Source organism: Malaya genurostris, chromosome 1, assembly GCF_030247185.1.
Source record: "Malaya genurostris strain Urasoe2022 chromosome 1, Malgen_1.1, whole genome shotgun sequence".
Taxonomy (NCBI): domain Eukaryota; kingdom Metazoa; phylum Arthropoda; class Insecta; order Diptera; family Culicidae; genus Malaya; species Malaya genurostris.
The window spans coordinates 154,972,860-154,999,513 of record NC_080570.1 but is presented as its reverse complement, the minus strand read 5'-3'; the positions used below and the strand labels follow the sequence as shown (position 1 = coordinate 154,999,513).

Here is a 26,654-nt window from a genome sequence, read left to right as displayed (position 1 = left end):
AACAGTAACCAACCCACTGTCTCAGATGAGTTATGAGAGTTGATCCAGTTTTGTCGATAACCAGATGATTCGAACAGTGATCGTATCGGCAAATGCACCTAAAATTGGAACAGTTTTAGTTGCCATTCTTGACTTGAGCCATTTGACTTCTTTTTACTCAAATTTTGGATTGTTTTGATTCATTTCTTTCATTCACTTTCTCCATTGTAGTCAAAACACAAAGAGTGAAAGTGAGTTAACCATTTCGCCGAAGACCATTTCGACTAAGGCAATTTCGCCGAAGGACATTTCGCCAAAGACCATCTCGCCGAAGGCCTTTTGCTTAAGGTCATTTCGCCGAAAACCATTCCACCAAAGGTCATTTTGTCGGAAGGCCAATTCGCCGAATGCCATTTCGCTGAAGACCATTGCGCCGAAGACCATTTTGTCGAAAGCCGGTTCACCGAAGGCCACTTCACCGAAAGGGTCATTCTAAGTGCATTCATTCTGAGTGCAAATGAAAAAAATATTTAATGCGGCTTAGTCGCATCGTTTTTGTTCATGTGCCATGCGATCTTCCTACCGCTCGTTAGGATCTTTTTTCACATCGTTTATTTAATCCGCTCCTGCTGCCAGCAGGATAAATCGAAAGTGACGGTTTAGAGAAAACAACAATCGATTAACTGTACTAAATTTCAACTAATTAAATTCAGAAAAATAACTAACATTTTACAAGCTCTTGCGTGAACAATGTGAATTACCGTCACGAACTGGTAGGGTAATCACACAAACTCTAGTAAGCTCAACCAAAAACGCTTGAATTGTTATTATGCATACCGAAAATAGCCGGTTGCAGAATGCTTCCCTCAGGATCAGATATCAGAATCCACATTCACCAATGATTAAGAAGAAACAAAACGCTTCAGAACTATGATAGTTTTCATCTTTTTGGTAAAGTGTCATTTACAAACTTTTTTCGTGTGGATTTGCACAACAGAATCGTTCTCAACACTTGAAAGACGACCGGCTCTACCGCCTTCTCCGTTGGATTCGTTTGAGCAGCTAAATATTACCAATCAACCGGCCAAGGTTATCACATTTCTCTTTCGATGTAGTCTCCACAGCTTTTGATTATCAAGAGCAACGAAAATATGGTGACGACTGGGACCGGTTTTTTTTCCTTTCACCTAATCCACTTCGGATTAATCTATGCAAACATAGCAGAATCGATTCCTTTTGTGTGTGGTTTGAATAAATTTCCCCGTTTTGTTTTCCTTTCGTAGATGGCTCGTTGACGAGCCTGTGGAAATCCTTGATATTTGCACTTTTAGAATTAATCTTAAGCAATATCAAATATTTCGAAATTGTTCGAAAAATATCACGCCTAAACTAGATTTAGAATATTTTAAATTCCATTTGCTTACATAAAAAATACTGCTATCAACCAAACCTAAGATCGGAAACTCATTCGAAGGTAGATCCGTTTGCAGTTACTTTGAAGATTCCGTTTTCGGCTCACATTCGATACCGGTTGAAGAACCGGTAGCGGATCGAAGCTCGAGCCACATAAATTTTCCAATCTACATCAATATTGCCGTATTCGAGTCGACCTTAGCCCCGCTAACACAAAAAAAAAACAAACAATAACACAAGAAACAAGTTTAATTTCGATGATCGAAGCCGATTGGTTTGATATCAGTTCCGATGACGAACACAACAACCCCAAAGCTGAACATAAATCAAATCCTAAGTTCGTTGGTTGGTAGGTTTGTTGGTTAGGACAGAAAACCGCACCAGATCATCATCCAATGTCGAGTTGGTTGTAAATCTACCATGGGCCGACTATCCGCACCTTGAAGACACGATTTCAACGGGTGTTGGGACTGCAACCAACTAGGCTATGTCGAACTTTCTCTACAATATCCGATCCACAAATATTCGATTTACAATTTTCATTCATGTTTTGCCGGAAAACTTAATTACATTATTTAAAAGGTCTACCAACAGTCTCAAAAATCACTTAAAACGTCTAATCTTGCACTAAATAGCGGATTTATACTCTTGATTGATAACAAAAACATTTCATTACGAACTTCACTGGGACTAATATTTTCTTAAGGCCCATCCAAAACGCTTTTCGGTCGAGCACAGGTTTTATTTTCATACATGCAGAACGCGTTTTATGTCTTTCTCAATTAGCGCTATTTTGTCCGCCGACGAAATGATCTAATCCCCAATAAACCAGTCGGAAATCTGATTCCTGATTTTGATTGCCCCATTATCGAAACATTCACTGGATTGACATTTCCAAAAAACTGATGGTCGGTAATAAATTACCAGCAAAATTGCAACATTCGAAGCTCGTTACCGATTGTGGAAAATAGATCGCGGCTTCAGCGGGCTTTGATGGTCGCGATCCCCGGAAATCATGATGCGTCGTGTTGCTGCGAGTGCTCGCGAGAGATGTCATGGTGTCGTTAACAAGGATACCCACCCGCGGATACGGTGGTGGTGTTTAACATTTCGAGACTGATAGGTTTTGGACAGAAAGGCTAATACCTTCCTGCCTCTCACTCGTCGTCATTTTTTTGTTTTCGGTGCCGGTGGGTTCCCGGTGGGCCTCGTGTCTGAGGTAAATTAGTGACTGTCAGCGTAAATCTGCGATGATAAAATCGACGGAAGACAGCCCGTGATGAGATCGCGGGGGTTGCTATGTTGGTAGTGATGCCAGGCGTTTGGTTTGATCAGGAGATTTGATTAGTACAAAGTATAGCCCTGTGAACCGGGAATGGAATATCGTAAAAAAAAATGTGTACAGGAACTATTTTTCCTGGTGACTAAATTGCAACTGTGTTTCGGATGCGTATAACCATAACACGACGGTAAATAAGTGTCCGGTCTGACAGACAGATGGCGTCACTAATTTAAGATCGCTCTAGCGTTCAAAAGAGACATCATTTAAATGTCCAATCTACCAGTAAAAAATAATTTCGTGTGATGATAAAATACTGTTCAATAATGAAAAAAGGGGGGTGGGTAATGTCAGCTGTGGCACAACCAACGTTCTAGGAACTGGATTTGTAGTGTTGGGCAAGATGCGCCAGCGCGTGATTGGGTGGCAGCCAATCAGTGATAGAATGTGCGTATTGAAGATCAAGGGCCGCTTCTTCAGTTACAGCATCATCAACGTGCACTGCCCACATGAGACGAGACCCGATGACGAGAAGGAAGCATTCTACGCGCAGCTGGAGCAAACCTACGACAGCTGTCCACGGCGGGATGTAAAACTCGTCATCGGCGACATAATGCTCAGGTAGGCCGGGAGGCAATGTGATCGGGCGGGAGAGCCTGCACGCGGTAACAAACGACAACGGTCAACATGCGTAAACTTTGCAGCCTCCCGAGGAATGGTAGTTCGAAGCACCTTATTCCCCCGCAAAGATATCCACAAAGCCACCTGGAGATCACCTGATCAACATACGGAAAACCAAACCGACCACGTTCTCATCGACGGGCGATTCTTCTCCGACGTCATCAATGTCCGCACTTACCGCAGTGTCAATATTGATTCTGACCACTACCTTGTCGCGGTTTGTATGCGCTCAAAACTATCGACGGTGCACAATATTCGTCGCACAGGAACGCCGGGATTCAATCTCGAGCAGCTACGTAGCGTCCGTACTGCAGAGGAATACGCGAAACAACTGGAGCAAGTGCTACCAACGGAAGAGCAGCTTGGCGCGGCGACTCTTGAAGACGGCTGGGGGAATATAAAATCCGCCGTGAGTAGCACTGCTTCAACCGTGCTAGGTACGAGGTTATCGAATCGAGGAAATGACTGGTTTGACGGCGAATGTCAGCAGTTGGCCGAAGAGAAGAATGCAGCAAGGGCGAGGATGCTGCAACACCGCACTAGAGCGAACGAGGAACGATACAGACATACGCGGAACAGACAGAACACGGTTTTCCGGAAGAAGAAGCGCCACCAGGAAGACCAAGATCGCGAAGCGATGGAACTGCTGTACCGGGCAAATGACACACGGAGGTTCTATGAGAAGGTGAACCGCTCACGTAGAGGCCACACGCCACAGGCCGAAATGTGCAGAGATACCAGTGGTAACCTTCTCACGAACGAACGTGAGGTGATCGACAGGTGGAAGCAGTACTATGACGAGCATCTGAATGGCGAAGCACAAGATACAGAGAACGGTACAGGAATCAATCTGGGTGCACGCTCAGCCGACGACAGATTCCCAGCCCCTGATCTGTCGGAGATAAGTGAGGAGATCGGCAAGTTGAGGAACAACAAAGCCGCGGGCAATGACCAGTTGCCAGGCGAGCTGCTCAAACATGGAGGAGAGGCACTGGCTAGAGCGCTGCACTGGATGATTTCTAGGATTTGGGAGGAGGAGATTTCACCGCAGGAATGGATGGATGAAGTGGCATGTCCCGTCTACAAAAAGGGCGATAAGCTAGACTGTTGCAATTACCGCGCAATCACATTGCTGAACGCCGCCTACAAGGTACTCTCCCAAATCCTTTGCCGTCGTCTATCACCAATAGCTAAGGAATTCGTAGGGCCGTACCAAGCGGGATTTACTGGAGCCCGCGCCACTACGGATCACATATTCGCGATAAGACAAGCTCCAGAAGCGTCGTGAATACAACGTACCCACGCATCACCTATTCATTGACTTCAAAGCGGCATACGACACAATCGATCGAGAACAGCTATGGCAGATCGTGCACGAATACGGTTTCCCGGATAAACTGACGCGATTGGTCAAAGCAACGATGGATAGAGTGATGTGCTACGTCCGAGTATCTGGGACGCTCTCGAGTCCCTTCGAATCTCGGAGAGGGCTAGGTCAAGGTGATGGACTTTCTTGTATCTTGTTCAATATTGCCCTGGAAAGTGTGATTCGGAGAGCGAGGATCGACACGAGTGGCACGATCTTCCGAAAGTCCGTACAACTTTTTGGCTTATCGCTGACGATATTGATATTATGACACGTAACCTTGAGAAGATGACGGAAACCTACATCGGACAGAAAGCTAGGCGTATCGGACTGGTCATAAATGCGTCGAAAACAAAATACATGAGAGGAAGAGGCTCTAGAGAAGAAACACTACGCCTCCCACCACGAATATTGATAGACGGTGACGATATCGAGGTGGTTGACGAGTTCGTGTATTTGGGCTCACTGGTGACCACCGATAATGACACCAGCAGAGAAATTCATAGACGTATTTTGGCAGGGAATCGTGCGTACTTTGGACTCAGAAAAACCCTCCGATCGAGAAAAGTACGCAACCGTACGAAACTGACCATCTACAAAATGCTCATTAGACCGGTTGTTCTCTATGGCCACGAGACCTGGACTATGTTGGCAGAGGGCCAACGCGCCCTCAGTGTTTTCGAAAGAAAGGTACTGAGGACCATCTATGGCGGAGTGCAGATGGAAAACGGAACGTGGAGACGGCGTATGAATCACGAATTGCAACAGCTGCTAGGAGAACCACCTATCGTACGGACAGCTAATATCGGACGTCTACGATGGGCTGGGCATGTCATAAGGATGTCGGACGACAGCCCAGTGAAAATGGTTCTTGAATCTAATCCGACTGGTACAAGAAGAAGAGGAGCGCAGCGAGCAAGGTGGATCAATCAAGTGATCTCAGAAGCATCCGTGCCTTGAGTGGCTGGCGACGAGCAGCCATGGTCCGAGTTATGTGGAGACGTATGCTTGATACAGCAAAGGACACCCCAGGCCTATAGCTGTTAGGTTAGGTAAGGTAAGGGTAATGTCAGAGACATAGCAGAATATCGTTAATACGAATAAAATTGGAACATTTCCTTCACACTTCCGAATATCAGTTAGTTGATCGATTGTGTGAATTTTGCATTCTGACACACAATTAAATATAACGAAATAATTTTTATAGTTCTTTATAATTAACTAATTAACTGAACCGCATAGAAACATGAAATCTATTTAGAAAAACACTTTTTAAGCAAATGTGCAAATTTTAGCGGTGTTGAGAAATTCTTTCCTTTTGCCACATTTACATCTGTATTTTTCAGGAGAAATAAAATACAGATTAATCTGTATATGTGGCAATCCTGTTTCGCACGGCATATTTCCGAACAACACCCATACCAGGACGTGTTTTACATCAATACTTCCATTGTCACATTGCGTGAGTGCGTTGCCGTCGTAATTAAATGTGTTAGAGACGGCGCAATATTTCAAGTTCAATTTTGATTAATCTGATGCTTTTGGTAGGAAGATTTAATTATTTCTTAATGATGTTCTATGGGACTGAAAAGTGCCTTGAATTCACCAACAACAGGATATACATTTAGATAGAACTTGGATGGCTCTTGGCGTGAACACTCTATAAACTCGTCCGCAGTTTGACTCGGAATTCATTGTGATTTCCAGTTGGATTTCAAAGAAGATGAAACTATCCATTTCGGGCGGAATCAATTGGTGCATTTGGAAGACACGATAAAATCCGGCTTTAATTCCGGACCAATTTACTAAGCAGCGCTCTCATAATGTTTGACGACTTGGCAGACTTTTGGTGTGTTCGATGTTGCTCCTCCGTATGTCTGGTTTAGAGTGTGTCCCAGAAAAATATGCAAAAGGGTGAAATATTTATCTTTTATATCGATGCAGCAGATATATATAAAAGACGATTATATTTTGTTCTCGAACTCAGAACGTATTCTGATTGGCTGGTGCTGACATGGGTCAAATCAGAATCTGTTACAAAAATTGTTCATTTAAAAATGTAAGAACAGTAATTTTCTTTCATTTCGTGTGATCATTTTTGATTTTGTAAGTTCATATGTAAACAAATATTTGAAATATTTGAGATTATGTTGAAACGTTCAACAAGATATACTCACAACAAAAAAATTATCACTCTTTTATAGGGTAAATTTTAAAAAGGCGCCCCATAATAAAATAAGTCGTATTCACAACACAGGCAAAGTCCTGGCATTACATTCCTTTTTCGCACTTAGAATCACGCTACTGATTTAAAAATTGGCAACACTGCATGTCCATCATTTTATGGTCACATTTACAGTGCTTCACACTGCACACGGACAATCAGGAGGATAACGAGTTGACATTTGTTCGGTGTAAATTAGACAGACGGAAGATTTTCAAAACTTAACATATATCTGCTGATCGATGCTACCGATTAACATCGGCACGTTTCCTCCTAGCTTATATCGGATCCGTCAATGACCTAGCTTCTTCGGCGATCAGATTTTGAAAAATTTCGGCCGGCTGATTTGAAACTGACCTATACACGAGAGAAAAAAATGCTTCACCGACGATGGCTCGAATCTAGTCCGATTAGAACTGGGAGGGGAAATCGTTGTCTGCAGTAGGATATGGACATGGTGCCAATAAAGCACGCCACCAACGAATCACATTCAGAAGCATCAAGCTCATCATCACACCACCGCAAACTCGCCCGACCGACGGATTAGAAGAGTGGAAGCGATGGTGATGGTGAGATGATTTTTTTTCTTCTTCTCGATTAATTCATAAAATGCTGAAAACAGCCGCGGGGAAGAACAGGTATGGCTTGAGAGAATTAGAAAAAAAAACCACATCCCTGTGAGATATCCTAAAGCCACGCGCAAGTGGTTCGCGTTGACGCCTCGTGGGACGTGTCATTTTTTGGCGGTATATAAAAAGCGAAAGTATTATCTCATCTTCACTCCGGTGCGGTTCTTCGTTCTAGTGACAACAGATATCCAAGAGGAAGGATCATGCGCGTTTTCGTGGTAGGTGTTGTTGGCAAGACGTTTGAGAGTTGTGCTAGTACAGTGAACATTAGAACTTAAGAGTGACAGATCCGTGGCATTCAGAGACCGTTGGGAGCTAACAGGATTGTTCTTGTTCTTTTGCAGTTTCTCGTCGCCGGTCTGGCGATCGTATCAGCTGACATTGGCCTGAAGTTGCGTCAGGCCGCTGCGGCACAAGGAGGACAGTCGAGTTACGACGTGGGCCAAGGTTCCGTTTCGGTTGACTACTCGCCATCTCAGTACGACCAGGTGGTCAGCAGTGTTGGTAGTGCTGGTGCCGCCAGTGGAAAATCTGTAGGATTTAACAGTGCCGTTTCGTCGAATAGCGTGTTTTCGCAAAATTCTGCATCCGCTGCTAGTGGTGGCCAGTACCAAGCTGGATTCGAAGCTGGTTTAGCTGCCGGTCGTTCTGGTATTGCTATTGGTGGAGCCAGTGGTGGAGCAAGTGCAGGAGCCAGTGATGGTTCGGCTTCCTTCGGTGGAAGTGCTGCCAGATTCGGTGGCAGTTTCGGAGGAGGTGCAGCTCAGTCCAATGTTGGTGGATCGGCCGGAGCTGCCAGTTTTGGCGGATCGTCCAGTGGAGGTGCAACTTCGAGTGGTGCTGCGTCGATTGGCGGAGGTGCTGCTGCCAGATTTGGTGGTGCAGCTTCCTCTGGGGCTTTCGCTGGAGCGTCCGCTGGAGCTAAATCCGGCGGAAACGTCAAATACTTCACTAAACCAGAGATTGTGAAGAAGCATTTCTACTACCATGCGGCACCTGAAGTTGAGGCTGATGCCGAAGCCGAGGCTCGTGTCGAGATTCAACCCCAGACCCACTACAAGGTCCTGTTCATTAAGGCCCCAACTGCTTCGGCTGCTGCTGCCGCTCGGGCCGCTGCTCGTACCCGCACTCAGGAGAAGACCATTGTTTATGTGTTGGTTGGTAAATCCGAAGGTGGAGCCGATTCTTCCGCTGATGCCGCTGTCGATACTTACAACAGTGCTAAACCCGAAGTCTACTTCATTAAGTATCAGGGCAAGAGTGCAGCTAAGGCTAACGCTGGGTAAGTTAGAAGCTTCATGAAATCGAGCTTTTTTTTCTAAAACTCTCCTATTTTACAGTGCAAGCGCAGGAGCATTTGCAGGAGCAACTAGTGATGCAGGTTTCGGCGGCGCCGATGGTGGCGCCCAAAGCTTCGGTGGTGCACAAAGTTTCGGAGGTTCCCAAAGTTTCGGTGGTGCCCAAAGCTTTGCTGATAGCCAAAGTTTCGGAGGCGCCGCCCGTTTCGGAGGTGACGAAGGTTCCAGTGGTGTTTCCGGAGGATTCACTTCCGGTACTTCCAGTTCTTCGGCTGACTCCGGTGCTTCCTTCTCGGGAGCGGCTAATTTCGGTGGCAGTTTCGATGGTGGTGTTAGTTCCGATGCTGTTCCTGCTGATGCTTCCATTGTCAGTGGTGCTTTCGGTGCAAATGCCGCCTCGTTTAGCTCCGGTACCACTTTTGACGCTGTTCCGACTTTCGTCTCGGGAGCATCTGATGGCTCTGCTGCACAATCGTTTACATTCGGTGCAGGATCTGAGGGATCATCGTCCGGCTCTTCGACGTCCTTCAGCTCGGGCAATTTCTAAGAACGATCAAAAAACGCATTAGACACTAGGTCGAACGATAACTGGAACTTGATAACGGACGCCGAATGACAACTGTGAACTCGTGGAAAAACAACGTGGTCAAATCTAAAATAAGTTTATTTTGCTTTAGGATGAACTTTCGCGGTTATGGAGAACGAACGCAAGAACGAAAGAGAGAGATTAAAATCATGAATTAAATACGACTGCCATATAAGTGTATAGCACGAGAAGCCAACTTTGTTCTATGTATAAGACTTGTGAGATTTAGAAAGAGACACAAAAAAAGTATTAAAACTATTTTGGCTTTTGTTGCAACCATCATATTTCCTCCCATTTATTCCTTTCAGGTCATGTTTGTTACACTAACTATACTGAAGCGTGAGTATAGAAATTATATTCGATCCTCATTTGGCAAGCAATTTGTAACTGTAGACTGGAAACAGATACTACACCATAATAACAAAGAAAGTTTTTGACAATTCATTGCCAAACATCTATTTTCTGCTACACGGGAGAAACATTAAAAACCCTCTTCCTAATCGACTTAGTGGTGTGATAATGCCTGTCCCCTTCATTAACAGAGTTATACGATTATATCTTTGAAATAGAAAGGGTTCGACAAGAGCATTACGAACTTCAAATAACCCGATAGTAGCTTTCGATTATCGAAATCAATGCAGATAACTTCCAGAAAATGTTGTGTTCTGGAAAAAAAAACTGTGTTTGCCATTTGATTTGCGAACTCGATCAATGACCCAGAAGTAGTTTTCATACGAGCCTAAGATTGTTGAAATCTATTCAACCATCTCCGAGAAAATGGAGCATTTTGTCGGTTGCGTCACTTATACAATTACATCTCCGGAACCGGAAGTGACATTCATTTGATCTTCGAACTAAATGAACTAACAGTTACTTTTAGGCTAACCTAAGCTTGCTGAAATCAGTTTAGCAGCCTCCGACAAAAATTAACAAAGAAAAAAGTGCGTTTTGTCAGTTACGTCGTTTATACCATTATATCACCGGAATCAGAATTCACAACCATTTGATCTTCGAACTCGAACAATGACCCAATGGTGACCTTGAATCGACCCTAGGATTGTTGAATTCGATTCAGCCATCATAGAACAAATTTAGCGGAAAGAAAAAAATTAGTGCATTTCGTCTTTTACGTCACTTATACCATTGTACTCCCGGAATCGGAAGTGACAGTGTTCCTAGTTATTAAATTTGAAACAAATTTTGTTTCAGATTTGTGATATCATTGGAAACATTTACAGAGAAATATTTCCACATCCCGATTCAAGTGAACAAATTGTCATTGACAGAAAATTTAGTCTATAGCCTTACTGGCTTTCCCTGCCGGAACTTCAATATCGAGGGAAAGAACGAAATATCAGACGCACAAGAACACATGGATCAGATTAACCCTTCAGAGCTACTAAAAATGCATAAATAAGCGATTTTCGTACTACTGCGTCAGTTTCGTGTGAAATTCAGTTGAGAAGGTTTGGGTTCGGATGTTTTTTGAATTCAGAAGAATTCAACAGTGATTATTTTTTGTTTGTTTGTTATATTTTAATATATATTCGATACTGTCAGCAGATTAATTCTATTCGCCAGTACAAAGAACACATACTCGTCAGCAAACTTTTTCAATTAATAACAAAAGAGAAGCAATGAACCGTTACATTACAAGCTATTGTATTACAAATTGTCTACATTCAGGAGCATTGATTTTTTGCGTTTTTTGATAATCAAGCGAACTTTGAATAATGACTATATGCTCTTGATTCGTGTGTTTGATGTGCATGAAATATTTATACGAAGAATAGAAGCTGGCGAATCCCGAATAATTTATTTTGCTGGATTACTGTGCTCCTATATGTAAGGTTTGTATAAAGATGTTGAAGGATTTTCGGAATAAGTTGGAGACAGACTAAGCAACGTCCGGAAGGCACGGAAATAAAATTAGATTTATCATTTGAAAGTTTCCAAGAATGATTAGACGATTATGCGACGTGTGGTCGGGTATTGTCATGTTGCAACCTGAGTTCAGTATGTGTTTTCATCTATTGGTGCTGTTTGTTTTTCAGTACTCTGCTCAAACGTATCAATTGCGTCCGGTAACGATCCCTATACCTGGTTTCAGTAGCTCATACAACATCAAACACCGGGAGTATGTCTCCAACACAATAGTCTGTTGATAAATTCACAGGAAAATTTTTAATTTGGCGATTGATTTGCAGCTGCAGACGAAATACTAAAGTTTTTGTTGCAATCGAGTCTTTGGACTCGATTCTATGAAACGACCGGTTACTAAAAACGTTGTATATTGTAGTGACTGGGAAAAAGGTCTTCAACAGAATAATTTCCTAATAAGTTCGAAGAAAAATTTCTGATTTGGCAAGAAAATTGCAGCTGCAGTCAAAATATGAAAGTGTTCGTGGCAATCGAGTTTTCAAACTCGAATCTATGAAGACAGCTTCTAAAGACTGGTGAAAAAGTCTGCTCCAGAACAATTTGTTAATAAGTTCCCAAGAAAATTTCTGATTTGATCGGTTTGGCATTATTGGAAAAAGAGTGTAAGATCGTTTTGCAGTTTTTGCCTCTATTTCTAGAGCCTGATTCCGAATTTCGGTATAGCCGAAGCCGGCTCGTATAACCAGCAACAAATATGGCCTACAAATAGGAACATCTTTAAGCTCAGTTAAGAAGAATTTTTCCCTCTTTTGCAGCGTTGCTTTTAATAACGACTTAAAATTATAAACCTTCATCCACCTGTAATTGTGGAATCGAAAGTCGGACCAAGAAAAAAATCAGGAACTTCGGAACCGGAAATCGGATGTGGTGAGATATCAGAAAAACATCCTATAAAACGGACCTTTTCATTTGACTCTAAAATGGTGAAAATCGATCCAGCCGTTTCCGTGAAAAGTTACTGACAACATTTTCCATTTTTTGTGCATATCATCCAGTAGCTCTGGAACCGGAAATCGGATCCAGATGAAATTCAGGATCTTTGTATGGGACCAAAAGACCTTTCTCGTTCTTCGTGTCAGTAGGATCGTAGTACTAGTCATGTAATGATTCTGTAAGCTATGAATCGGCCGCGCAGTCTGTTGAAACAGAAATACCAAAAAATCACAAAAGGAACTTAATGACAAGACTTTGCTTAGAAGACCTTTCAGTTGAATTTAAGTATGTAAACATCAGTTCAGCCATCTTCGAGAAAATTGAGTGGGTTTTTTTGTCACACACATACATAGACAGAGAGAGCCATTTGTTAATCTCGATTAACTGATTCAAATAGTTTATGAACTCAATCCTCCGGACCTCGATTCAACAGTTGATTTTCACAATGATAGCAAAACTTTTCTTTATGAGAAAGACAAAACAGAAATAGTTCCGAGTTAGAGTTGATTTTTCACGTCCAAGTGTGAAGTGAGTCGGACTTTACAGGAACTTGTTTTCATTTCAATCCCAAAGATTTGTTTTCTCTGACAAACAAACCTTGGATTCTCTACTACTTTTAACATTCATTAGTTGATTAATTTTCATAAGATTCAGCGCATTCCTGCTTGCTATTTCCGTACCATGGTCATACTGCCGCACTAGTTTACATTTATTCAGTTGATTTTTAAACATTCTTCTCAGAGATCTTCCCGATCTCAATCATTAAATTTCCGTTAAAAATAAACCTAAGCCTAATGTCATAGTGAAAATGGTCGTCTAAATATAGGAGCCATTACCATATTGCAGAGTTTGTCTAACCAAACGCTCGTGAAATACAATCTGAGAGACGATCCCCAGAAACCAGTTTCCTTCTGAGAAAAGCTTCTTAGACTGAATATCAATCGAAAGTAGCATTTTTTTTGCTATATGGTAATGAGTGCTGATTTGAACATAATGTTATATTTCGTTCAGTTTTGCCTTTCTCTACAGAAAGGATATAGAATTGCTGTGCAAACCGACTGAAAGACATTCTAAGTAACAATCCGAAAGAAAACTGAGTGGTTTTAAACTACATTTTTAATCAATTTACCGTGTGCACTAGGATTTATTGTTTCTAAGGTAAAGTGTAAAATAGGAGGAAATATCTCCTGCACAATTAAACAATTTAAATTGAAATAGACGATGAAATGACTTTTACTTCCGGAGATACAATTGCATAAGTGACGTAACCGACAAAACGTAATTTTTTGTGTTCTCTGTTCAGTTTTTTTTCCGAGATTACACCGATTCCAATAAGCTCAGGTTCGTTTGAAAGCTACTCATTGATCAAGTTCGAAGATTAAATTGCAGATACTTCCGGTATGGCATAAAAGACGTACCCGCAAACTAAACTTATTTTCTATCCGGTAAGTTTTTTCGAAGATCATTGAAATTTTAGGCTCGTTTGAAAGCCGCTACTGGGCCATTGATCGAGTTTGAAGATCAAATAGCAAGCATTTCCAGTACCGAAGATGTAGTGGCATAAGTGACTAAACCGACAATCCGCTCTTACATTTTCTCGCAGATGACTAAACGAACATCGATAAACTCAAGCTTATTTAAAAGCTATAAAGTCTTGTTCGCGACAAAATCTGGACAGATTAAATCTGGAATAAAACAAATTTGCTGATAGTTCAATTGAAGATGCGTTATTTTTTATTCATTTAATTGCATATTATTAGTCATAATCAAATAAATTACATTTACCGAATAAGGTTGCATGAAGAAATTACGAACTTTTGAGGTAACTACAGCCATTAGGGTCTGTTCAGACTGCTTTGCAACCGATTTAGTTACTTTTGTCCAAAATTTTCGAAACGATAACGAAATTTTCGCTCTTTTGTATAGTGACAAGATGCCAAATCACGTCAGAATAGCGAGGGAGCGTCAAGGTTTCGTAGGATCGTATAACAATCGCTTCCTTAGGCATTATTTACGGAATATTCCCTTGTTTGCCGCTCGGTAGAGATGAAACTTTAACTTGCTCGACCCAGCTGCATATTACCTACCAAACCAAATATTTTTTAGTGAAACTTGGCCGATTTTCTTCGTCTTGAAATGCTCTTCTACGCCGTTCTGTTTCATGGTTGAGTTAAAAGACATTCCGAGAGGTTGCTTAAAAACTTCCAGCACACAAGGATTGCGCTTCACGCGTTTTAACCTCAATTCGTGTCTAAAAGGGAACTTAATGAAAAATGTGTTCCAAAAAAAAAAAACTATTTGAATGGCAAGAGAAAGGCATTATCACACCACTAGCTGAATTAACGAGAGGTTTTCTTTTTATATTTCCGGAAGAACATTTTTACGATTTGTTTCAAATCTCGCTTTATTGGAACATACGAGAACAACGCCTAATGGACATCCATTTAGCACAACGAAACTGAGAACGAAGCACCCAAACTTATGTCAAAAATTATAATTTTGATTTTTATGGTCGGACAGTGTTGCATTCGGTGCGAATAAATATGTTTGTGTGTGTTTAGTATAAGAAGTTATTCGATCCACACAGAGTTCGATTACCAAACCTGTACATTAGACTAGGAAGGGGTTGTTTTTTCTTGACATTTTAAAGCCTCAAGAATCACATTTTTTTCGGAAAGCGATGGCAACACGGTTTTCATCAACATTTCACAATTTTCTGCATCAAAGTATATGTATTCGAAATGGTGCACAGTCATATTTTTGGGTGTACGTCTTGAATTTCGGCTGACAAAACAAACAAAATAGAAAGAAATGCACAAACCCGCGAAAAATATCCCAGACTGGTTATATGTTATTGTCTCGAAAAAAGCACCAACATTCAATCCGGTTATCGTCTTTGGCTTAGAATGGTGGAAGTGGAGCAACTCGCCCAAAAATATGATATCGAGCGAAAAAAAAACAAGAAAATAATGCATTTTTCGGGTTCGTGAAAATTTAACATTTTGTTCTTTCGTTGTATAAAAGCGTATGTGATAATGCCTAGAACTCCAGTGAGGATCGATCCTCAATTGTGAAAGCAATCGGTAGTGTGCCAACTGAAGATGCGAGCTCTTCTGGTGAGTGTTCTAAGAACTTCGAGGAATGCAAGTGTGAAGCAATGCATGAATATTCAAACATTTTGGCAAGCTCTGATGCTGGTCTGCTTTGCCTTTAGTCATCAGGCCATGGTCGCTATGTGGCCTGAATGCACTATCGATGTTAAGCGTATGCATACTGATCATCTCTTTCAAGGTGTTAACCGCCAGCCTTGCGGCAGCTTCCGCGCAGTTTTTTGGAGACTCGGTGCAAGTCCTACCGGCTACCTATGAACAAGGGGTAACAACAATCGGTGCTGGGCCCTCGGTCGGTTTCGGGCAGGTGAGAATGTTTAGCGCGTACGGAATTGAAAAAAAAAGCCTTCGTATAAAAACCAAACGGTTTATATCTTGGGAATAGGTTGGAGGAGGATTCGGAGGATCTGTCGGTAGTTCCGGAGGATTCGGTGGTCGCAGTGGAGTTGGCCGAGGATCTGGATTTGGTGGAGGCTCTGGCTTCGGTGGAGGATCTTCAGTGAGCGGTGGTTCTGGTTTCGGTGGAGTTTCCCAGTCCAGTAGAAGCTCCGGATTCGGTGGAGGATCCTCGGTGAGCGGAGGATCTGGTTTCGGTGGAGGATCTTCGGTGAGCGGAGGTTCAGGAGTTTCTTCGTCCAGTAGAAGCTTAGGGTTCGGTAGCGGTGCCCGATTTGGCGGAAGTGTAGGTTCCAGTTCTGGAGGAGGAACTACCGGGTTTGGAGGTGGCTCCGGTTTCAGTTCAGGAGCCAGCAGTGGTTCTTCCGGATTCGGTGAAGGTGTAGGAGCTCGAAGTGGAGGACCAGTTCGTTATTTCGTTAAACCTGAGGTAACTGATTTGGGTTCCGAGATCAGGTATAAATTCTTCTAACCGAATCTATTTTCTACTGCCCAACAGGTCGTTAAAAAACATTTCTTCTATCATGCTGCTCCGGAGGCTGACGGCCCCGTAGATTCGGAGGCTCGCGTCGAGATTCAACCCCAGACCCACTACAAGGTCCTGTTCATTAAGGCCCCAACTGCTTCGGCTGCTGCTGCCGCTCGGGCCGCTGCTCGTACCCGCACTCAGGAGAAGACCATTGTTTATGTGTTGGTTGGTAAATCCGAAGGTGGAGCCGATTCTTCCGCTGATGCCGCTGTCGATACTTACAACAGTGCCAAACCGGAAGTATATTTCATCAAGTATCAAGGAAAGAATACTGGTGGAGCAGGAGGAGTCGGTGGTGCTGGATTTGGCGGAGGAAGTGTCGGTGGATTTGGCGGAGGAAGTGTTGGTGGATTTGATGGAGGAAGTTTCGGTGGATTTGACGAAGGACTAAGATTTGGTGGTGGTGGCAGCAGCGGCGGTGTTGGTGGTGGCAGTTTTGGTAATAGCTTCGGAGGTACTAGCAGCTTAGGCCGTTCAACTAGCAGTTCAAGTGGTTCAGATTTCAGCAGTGGTTCCGGTTTCGGCAGTGGTTCAGGTTTCACCGGAGGTTCCGCGAAATTCGGTGGAAGTAGCAGCAACTTCGGCGGATCAGGAGTTTCTGGATTCGATGCGGGTAGCTCGGGACTTTCAAGTGGATCGTACACATTCAGCGGTGAAAGTGGAACTACCAGTTTCGGCCTAAGCCAAACCTTTATTCCGGGTGGCACCGAAACAACATCTTTCTAGAGCCGTTCGGGTGCATCGAATTAATCAACTGTCATTTCCGTTCTTCTTCCAAATGGAACAACGGACGGAAAACATGACAGCCATCGAACGAAGTGATTTTTGATATGGACAGATCAACGATTAAGATTTCGACAGTATTGTTAAGCTAAGAACGTAGCAGTTTAGGAACCAACGCGATAAAATAGATTTATTTTTTTTTTGCAGGATTAGCTTAGAAGAGAAGACTCACATCAGAAGCCAACTTTGTACAATTTATGTAACTTTAAACGAAAATATAAATAACAGTATAAAATGAACTCCAGCTGTCGTGAGATTTTAACAAACGGGATCCATATTTCAACACTCCAGAAGCGGCTTGTTACAAACTTCATTAATTCGATGCACTAATTACCGATATTTCTGAGAAGAAACATAAATGATTTTGATTGTAAAGCCATGAAACAACAGCTCAAATTGAGTTAGACGTTACGTCAAATCAGCGGCTCAAACTAGAGAAACATCTTCACTTAATTTACTTACCCAAATGCATCAGTGCTCGTTTCAGGGACGTCATTGCTTCGGTGGTGCTAACCGTTTCCACATCGGTGCACCTTGAGTGCAGTTTTTTGATCATCGACTGGGCGGAAAAGGACATGGCAACCGTTGGTAGTTTCGAGATGAATTCGTAGGCGGCCGATGTATCTGTGGAAAGGGAGCGACATTTATTACATGAATTTTAATCCGTTTCCTGGCGCCAAAGGGGAATAAAAACGAATTCGAATAGGTCATTAAAAAAAAAGGCACGCGCCCCATTGTGAAATGTCAGGATGAAGTGGAAAGCTATTTCACACCTTCTCGGAAGAACTGGATGAGAACCAGTTTGTCAGTTTAGCGAATATAAATATATAATAAAAATTAGTTTTTAGTCGGCCAAGATCTGTATGCTATGCTCAATTAATACACAATTAATAACGAACCCGATCCCCCTAGTCGGTAACAAAATAGAACATCAGGAAACCTAAACTGCTCACCTTCGTAGTCCTGACTCGCATCGAAGTTCCACTCGCCCCTGTTGACCCCGTAGAAACTGTGGCTGTTATATTTCTCCTCGAAACGTCCGCAGGCCCACTCGTACGGTGAGCGGCACGTGTTTGCCTCCGGCTTGGCCCACGAGAGTATCTGAAATAAGAGGGAAAAAATGAAGATAAACGAGAGTCTATGTTGAATTCAGAAACAAAACAAAAACGAAAGAACGAAAAAGTAACGTGCAAATCAACAGCACCGGGCGACAGCAGCGCCTTGTAGCAGAGATGGATAAAACCAGCGAAGACACAAACCTTGATATCTTCTTTGATGAAAACACGGAGAAAAGCGAGTGTGTGGTTTTAAGACAAACAATATGTTAGTTGCAGAAATAAAATATATCTTTACGAGATCATTTCGTAAGCTGACAACCATCGGCCACAGAAGAGTGTACCTTTTTTATTATCCACACAACCAAATTGCTCTGTTGGGTAAAATAATTGAATTCAGTGTAGACATAGTTTATCGTGTATTCTTTACACTCTATTAGTTGATTTCATCAGGTGCGCAAATGATTTCAAAATGGCGACGAAAGAACAGTACGTGTGCGAAAAAGTTTTACACGAGTATTTTGAGAATAAATGTATTTGCAAACGCTCCACCGTAAAGACGTACTTAATCCTTCTAGCATTATTATTGAGATTATACCTTTTTTCGTGAATCCGATTTATTTTACTATGAAGAGCCTTTTCAAATTTACCCTGTACAAGAATGGGTAGAACCAAAGACATCATATTAACAAGATATCCAGCTCTCACATTTTCCGAACAAATCATTGGCAACATCCTTTTTTTGCGAGCATGTCGCCCTCAGGTGAGTCCGCATCGAAACTCATACATAGAAGTAGGGGAGAGAAATGTCAAATTCGTGCGCGCCAAAATAGCAGGGCTGCCGCACCCATACAATTGACATGATATGTTGAATGTGATGCCGTGGGATGGCGTTGCTGAACTGAAGATTGATTTCGCTCCAAGCTGACAGGGTCTGGTAGAACTCAAACGCGAATATCTCTTGTTGCATTTAACGCAACAACATATTTCCTCCATGCCATCAGAAATATGGTTAGCAATTTAGAACAAAATTTTCAGTAGTATGAGAGTACCTTTTGGTCAAAATTGAAGTTTTCCAAAATGTTTGGTAGGAACGGGTATGACCCGCATGAATTGAACTTACTTGTTTTACTAAGGGGTACCCGATGAAGGAGTGATAAGTTTTTGATCGTGAATATTTGTTGTTGTATCTAACGTATCAACATACATGCCATCGGGAATAGGATCATCAATTTATGATAACATTTTCAGTTGTATGACTTAATCACAAATAATACAAAATTAAAGTTTTCTGAATTTGGGTATCGAAGAAAAAACTCTAGATACCTTTCTCATGCCTGGATAGGTATAAAAGGGTAACACTTGATATTGTTCGTTTATTCCAGCCTGCGCAGTTTACTAGACAGGAAGTAAAGCAAATGCATCATTTCAATTAGTTCAGATCTAGAGCTCAGTTCCAGTTCCAGTACCAAGAATTCAATTCAGTATAAACTCAATTGTGAGACGTTCGCAGAGCCTATTTTACTTCAATGAAGATCGATTGCGTCATCCTAATGCTAGTCGTTTACATTGGAGCAAAATACAACGAAAAAGTGGACAAATATGGGAAACATTATGCCAAATCAGCCCTACTAAAGGCGCCAAATGTTTTCTAAAGAACTATTAAAATTGCTTCTTTGCAAATCGGAGATAAAATTCATCTATTTAGAACAAATCTAGAACAAACTGATTAGCTTTGTGCAATGCAAAATTCACATCAAACAAGGGGGAATAAAGGCAGCATTTAGTTGCTTCGCGTATGAGAGCATTTTGCTCCAAACAGTGTTTAATATCGTAGAGAATACCACAATTTAGCCCTTCTGAATACCAGAAATGAATCCCGTACAGCATGATGATGAAAATTGCGACGACGTTGAAATTCAATTCGACGATTGTAAAATCGCACACAAGAAAAATTATAAAAAATACAAGTATAAATCAAATACTTAGACAAATGAAAACATATAATTTGAATAATCAATTGAACCATCAGTTTTCACGTTTTTGTTACAAAAAATCGGGTGCTACGAGACAAAACTGGTGAACGTAAATACGAGTAAAACTGACATGCTTCTTTCACACTTCCGAATATCGATAGTCGTTCGTACTAGTTGATTTATTATGTGAATTTTGACACTTTTAATGCTTCGCTTTCAGAATTGTAACGGTGCATCTAAACTTAAGTATGACTTATTGATGACAAACATATTCTGCCACACTCAAAACGTTGAACAAAAGGGAGTAAAACAGTACAACATATAATGTTATAGATATTTTTCTTTAGAGTTACTTACTCAGTGGAGGAAAACTCCGCAAAAGAAACGATTTAGGAAATCTCTTCGATGTTAACAACTGTTGAGTACTTTTTGGCTTTGCCTTTATCCATTTACACAAAAACCAGAAAATTATGGACATTCAGAAACGGGAGCTCTAAGAACTAAATTCGAAACCTGGAACTGGTTCCGAATTCAGTTGAGAAACTAAGGTTCGAAATACGAATTTAATTCTGAACTTTAATTCCAGGCATGAATCTATTCAATTCCAGGTTTTGCATTCTGGAGTTGAATTCTGAATCTGAGTTTAGGAATTAAATTCTGAAACTAAATAGAAAGTCTTGGCATTACATTCCTTTTGTGGAATTTGGCCTTTCTGTTTCAACAGGCTTCGCAGCCGATTTATACCATACAGGATCATTGCATGGCTAGTACTACGATCCTACTGAAACTATCAATGCTTCCAGGTCGGGGCTCGAACGTACGACAACTGCAGATATAGGATTCTTATCTAGAATTTTGTTCCAGAGAATCAAAACGACTTCTGAACTAGACACTAGAGTCAGTTTCAAGATATAGTCAAGAAACCGTTTCCAAAAATCTAGTCTCAAAACTTATAATTAAGATTCAGTTCTCGAATTTTGGTTTTAACTTTAGAATCTGTATTCATTATTCTATTCCCGTCTAACGCACAAGAAGAAGTGATCGATTTTCGTCCATGGACTTTTTATACTCGTCCAGTTGCACATCGGGACTGAGAATAATTCAAAACCATCGCCCAAGAGTGAAAAAGGTAGACAAGCGCGATGAATTTTCCGAGTTTGGTCTTCAAAAGTTTGAGAAAACTAAAATTTTGAGATATTTATGGTTAACTCACAATGTCGCGCATCTCGCCAAAGAACACTTGCTAGCTGGTAAGCTTCTTGGGATAAAGATGCTCTAAGTCGATGGGTGCACTCAATTATTCCTGAAATATCGACAAAAGCATGGTTCAGGGGACTGTATGTGAGTAAGGATTTCATTCGTGTGATGTCCAGACTCAAGTCCAATCACTACACTTTAGTCGCACATCTCCTTCGAATTGGACTTTCCGAGACTAATCATTGTGCTTGTGGCGAAGGTTATCGCGATATTGATCATGTGGTTTGGACATGCGTGGAGTATCGTGATGTCAGATCTCAACTAATAAATTCCTTGCGTACCCAAGGTAGACTATCCAATGTCCCAGTTCGAGACATTCTTGCTTGTCGTGACCTTTCTTACATGAAACTTCCTTATCATTTCATCAGACAATTGGAGTTTCAATTAAATAATTGACCCTTTAAGTTTTATATCTGACTCCAACTGCGTCCATTAGTTCAACCAATAGCTAAACTTGAATAGAAATGATGTCCTAATACAAACAAACTCGAAATGGTTTATGACATTATCAACAAAATGTATAAAAATAATGGCTTATTTTAAAATTTGTAGCAGTTAATCGTTTGGTTCAAATATTATTCTTGAGTATATTTAATAATAAATGACGATATACTTAATATGATATTTAAAATATAAGAGGAATATGTTTTATTATTATTATAATTATTATATCGTTTATTTATACCCGGTTTTAACAATATGTTTTATTGAATTCAAATCGTTGTGATTACGCCGAAGAAAATTTGTATCATAAATTACTGATCATATTTCTGATTAGGTACTATACTGTAGGTATGCTAAGTGGAAAACGAATAAACGAATGTACATTTATTACTTTTCACTGCCTCTATACTAACCACGCTCTCACCGCGTGTTCGCATCGATATTCCACTAGATGGCACCGCACAATCGAAAGAGATCGAAAGGTTTGTATCCACACTCCTGAAATGCATCACCCGGCCAGGTTTCGCTCTGGTCTCCTATGTTTGTCGGTTCTCTTGCATCGTTTTCACTACACCTAAAAAAGCTGCAACAAACAACCACCTGTTGACGATGGCCACCTGTTCTCAAAGCTGGCCTCACGTGGCCAGTCAGCAGAAATAAATAATGCAAACCCCAAGAACTATTCCACTTTGTTTTTTTTTTGGGAATGAGGGAGGATTGGGGATTGCTATCCGTACCGAAAGAAAAAAAGTTTTCGCCCCTGTCGGCTGCATTGTTTTGATTAATTTGATTTCGGAACTGTTCTTGACCGGTTCTGCTCGGGAGCAATGGATATTCGGTTCTTGTCCTTGCACCACATTCGAAGAAACATTTTCACGTTCCGTTTAATTTCTTCCGTCGTCGTCGTCGTCGTCATCGTCGACACAAAAAGTCAACAACGAATCGAATCCGATAGTTTTCGCCATCAAATCCCAATAAATCATTTCCACTAGTTGTGCTTGATGAGTTGTGCTGGGACAGAACGGGGGCTGTTTTTTCGCTGAGGTCGTTTGAATTTTGCTATCTGGGCTGCAGAAGCGGTACCGGCGGCGGAGACACGGACCGACAAGAGTACGAGTGCGCTTAAACTTGTACAATGATTTTACAACACTGCCATTGGCCCCGCTGCACACTTCCCGTGACCTGGCATGGCATGGCATGGTATGGACGCCTCTTATCCGGCTGTTTTCGGCAGGGGGTGACATGCCGAAGAGTTTTCAGATTAAAATCAATCACCACTGATGGGATCTAGCATTTGTATAGCTTGTGTAGCAAAGCAAACTTCCCACTGTTCGGAACTGCTACTAGGCTTGGGGCTTCGAGGATGATTGTCGCCACTTTCAATGGAAAGAAAATTTAATTTCTTCGGAGCTTTTCTTTTCTGTTCGGTTGATCTTTTTTTGTTTTTGGTTGTAGTAATCAAATTAAGTTACCCACCCACCGGGCGCCTCCATTTGGCTTTTGGCAGCACTGACCGATGGTTGCTCATTGGCTTTTCCTGAACATAGCTTTTATCAATTTCAAACTAGTTCCGTCGGGGAAGATTTCGGTTGGAGTACGCTTTCATCCGCCCATTAAATTGAGTGCCCATTTTTACGAGCTCTGCCGGAAGAATAATTACTTTGAATACATTTCCTTGCAGTTGGTTCATACCGATTGAACCAAGATACCGGATGAGGAATGACTACTAATTGAATTTGAAATAATGAACACCAAAAGCGAAGTTCTTTTCCTATTCGGTGGACGCAACGTCGGTAAACCTAGATTGCATTGGTCGGCATCGTGTTTATGGCAAAGGCAAAGCCTAGAATATTGGCCCGTGGAGTAACTACAGAAACATGTGGGGAAAAAGTATCAGAAATTCGTGAGTACACTGCAAGCGAATTTATAGAGCTTGAATACAAATCAGACATCATCGTACCATTATTCTACAATCCGTAGGGGGTTTCATTTTATTAGTGTTTCTATTTACATTGACTCAGTTAAATGAGCGCGAATAGTGTATTAGACGTGACTGGAACTTGCAATACACTTTATAACGACCGGCCGGCCCCACCTGATTGAGATGGAGATGGCGGAGATCAGAAACATTTATGGTGGTACGATTTCGTCGAAGAATCTAATTGTGGTTTGTTAGAAGTGTTTGTGTGTGTGCTGACTAAGAAGTAGCTGATGTAATAACTCAATTCAAGCAGCAATATCCTCTTGACGCCGTGATACCGGGAGCTGAGTTGCCAGACATACCCATATGGAAATGGTGTCACTTGACGATAATTAAATCAGCGAAATTTAAATTGGTACTTTCAACTATTCTTTGAGAAGTTTTTAAAATTATCATTGGCTTTTACAGTAGAAGATGTCGAACAATAATTTGCACGTATATCTTCCGACTTACGGAAATTAGGTTTTTCTGTAGTTCATAGAGATTTCCATCTAATTAAGAGATTAGTTTTTTACAATAATCGATATTTTCGTCCCTAGTAAAATGGCTGAACCGATTTATGCAAGCTTTGACTCGTTTGAAAGCTATTTCCGAATTGTGAATCAAGTTCAAAGGTCAATTGGTTGATACTTTCGGTTCCGGAAATATAATGGTATAAGTGACGTATCCGACAAAACGCATTTTTTTTCTGAGCTCAATTTTCTCGGAGATGGTTTAACCGATTTCTACAAACTTAGGCTCATTGTAAAGCTACTTTGGAGTTACCGATAAAGTTCAAAGATCAAATGGCTGCCATTTCTGGCTCCGGATCTGTATTGATATAAGTGACATAACCGATAAAATCGCAATTTTTTCTCTCCGCTCAATATTCTCGGGATGGCTAAGTCGATTTTTGCACGTTAAGACACGTTTAAAAGCTAATTTTAACATGTGAATTAAATTCGAATATCAAATGGCTGTCACTTTTAGTTTCAGAGATATAATGGTATAAGTGGCGTAACCGGCAAAACGCATTTTTCCCTTTGCTAAATCTTCTCGGAAATGGCTGAATCGATTTCAACAATCCTAGGCTTGTTTGAAAACAACCATTGGATAATTGATCGAGTTAGAAATTACTTCCATCCGATTTCGGAGATATAATCGCATGGGTGACGTAAGCGACAAATCGCTCTTTTGCCTTTCTCATATAAAAAGGTTATGTAATCACTTGGAAAATCAACAAATAAAAATAGGGCAAGTGTTATGTATCATTCGACTCAATTCGTCGAACTGAGCAATGTCTGTGTGTGTATGTATACGTGTATGTATGTGTATATGTGTCAAATAATGTCATTCATTTTTCTTGACCGATTTTCACAAACTTAGGCTCAACTGAAAGGTTTTATAGTCCCATAGGGTAAAGTGTGTTTAAAATTGCAAACCGTCATTTAGAGTGACAATGCAAAATAGAGAAAAATTCTTCTTAATTTGGCAGAAAATTGATTCAACTTGTAATCTATATTAGTTACTTACTAAACGAATCGACCCAGTTAGCGGTTCCGTAAATAGTGGCCAAAAACTCCAAAACGAAACTAAATCATTTTTCGAATAAAATAGTCTCATAGGTAGCAATTGAATCCGTTTCCGACTTCTGGTTTCGGGACTATAGGGTAAAGTGTATTCAAAACTACAAGCCGTCAATCAGAGCGACGATGAAAAATTTGAAAAAAATCTTCTAAACTTCTACTTAACGAACCCAGTTTCAGCGTGCTAATAGCTTTCCTATCCACGTCAATCCGGTTAAATCATGGATGTTTTTCCTATACGCCATTTTTAAGGTAATTTTTTTTCCAATCAATGAGCCGATTTTATTTATTTTTAGGTAAAGTTTAGATCAACTATTCCTTAAAAAAAGTCGTCAAAACGGCAGGAACGCTCGGAAATCTCACTAACGAATCATTTATCTAAGTGAATCTACGAAAGGCTCATATCAATCAAGAAAATGAAGACAACCCAACACTCTAACGAGTAAATAATTGAGCTCGGCTAACATTTAAAAAAAATCAAATATCGATTCATATTGACCATTCAACAAAGATATGGTATTCCACAAGTTACCCTCCAAAAGCAACAGCACCATCATCATCAAACGGTCATGATGGAATTCAGGCTCCGCGCGATCCCTACTTGATAGTTGAAGATTCGAGAGTACGAAATCCCAAGAAGCTGTTTTAGGACATTACTGATAGCGATAAGCGCGTATAGAAAGAAGCTATTAGTGACGGTCCGCTCGCTTTTTTTTGTTGTTCGCCTGGTGCGACACCAGTTCCGTACTGTAAAGACGCTGGCTAATGGAATCATAATGGCAAGATAGCAAATTTCCCCCGGGTCGAATCTAATTCAGTTTCATTTCAGGGGCCACCACCATCTGAGTGTGTTCCTCGTGCGTAAAATTGAGCACCGAACTAAATATTTTGATTCTATCGTTTCTTGTGGTGTTTTTTCTCACACACAATTCATTATCGGGGAGAAACATAGTTGTATCTCTGCTAGACCAACAATAATAAACTGTCGGCGGTCGGGCGATTTTCCGTCCGATTTCTCAACTGCAAACCCGATTATCGCTCTGGACCATTCTGAATCATACAATTTAAGTGCCATTAAAAAAAAAGAAGCAAAATATGAAACACAAATATTTAAGATGAGAAGCCACAACAAACCGCGATCTCTTTCACTTGATGTCTTTCTTTTTTTTCTGTCTCTCACCCAACAAAGACAACATTATTAATCTACTGGAAAACGAGTTTGTGCTATC

At 41.1% G+C, this 26,654-nt stretch overlaps 3 protein-coding genes across 6 annotated transcripts in view; 2 read left to right on the top strand and 1 right to left on the bottom strand.

Annotated features, from left to right (window-relative positions):
• LOC131426278 (protein gone early) overlaps window positions 1-26,654 on the bottom strand; it is a 140,863-nt gene that overhangs the window by 22,629 nt on the left and 91,580 nt on the right. For all 4 annotated transcript variants that reach the window (XM_058588886.1, XM_058588883.1, XM_058588885.1 and 1 more), the window contains exons 5-6: window positions 18,101-18,248; window positions 17,610-17,771 (exon numbers count right to left, since the gene is read on the bottom strand). In XM_058588886.1, coding sequence (XP_058444869.1) covers window positions 17,610-17,771; window positions 18,101-18,248 — 310 coding nt within the window. The remainder of the gene's footprint in view (window positions 1-17,609; window positions 17,772-18,100; window positions 18,249-26,654) is intronic.
• On the top strand, window positions 7,735-9,713 carry LOC131426279 (pupal cuticle protein 36-like). Its single transcript, XM_058588887.1, has 3 exons — window positions 7,735-7,789; window positions 7,916-8,853; window positions 8,912-9,713. The coding sequence occupies exons 1-3, from the start codon at window positions 7,775-7,777 to the stop codon at window positions 9,414-9,416; spliced, it is 1,458 nt and encodes a 485-aa protein (XP_058444870.1). The 5' UTR covers window positions 7,735-7,774; the 3' UTR covers window positions 9,417-9,713.
• On the top strand, window positions 15,298-17,386 carry LOC131426280 (uncharacterized). The gene is made up of 4 exons (XM_058588888.1): window positions 15,298-15,445; window positions 15,621-15,746; window positions 15,825-16,265; window positions 16,335-17,386. Exons 1-4 carry the CDS (start codon window positions 15,431-15,433, stop codon window positions 17,088-17,090), a joined length of 1,338 nt encoding a protein of 445 aa, XP_058444871.1. The 5' UTR covers window positions 15,298-15,430; the 3' UTR covers window positions 17,091-17,386.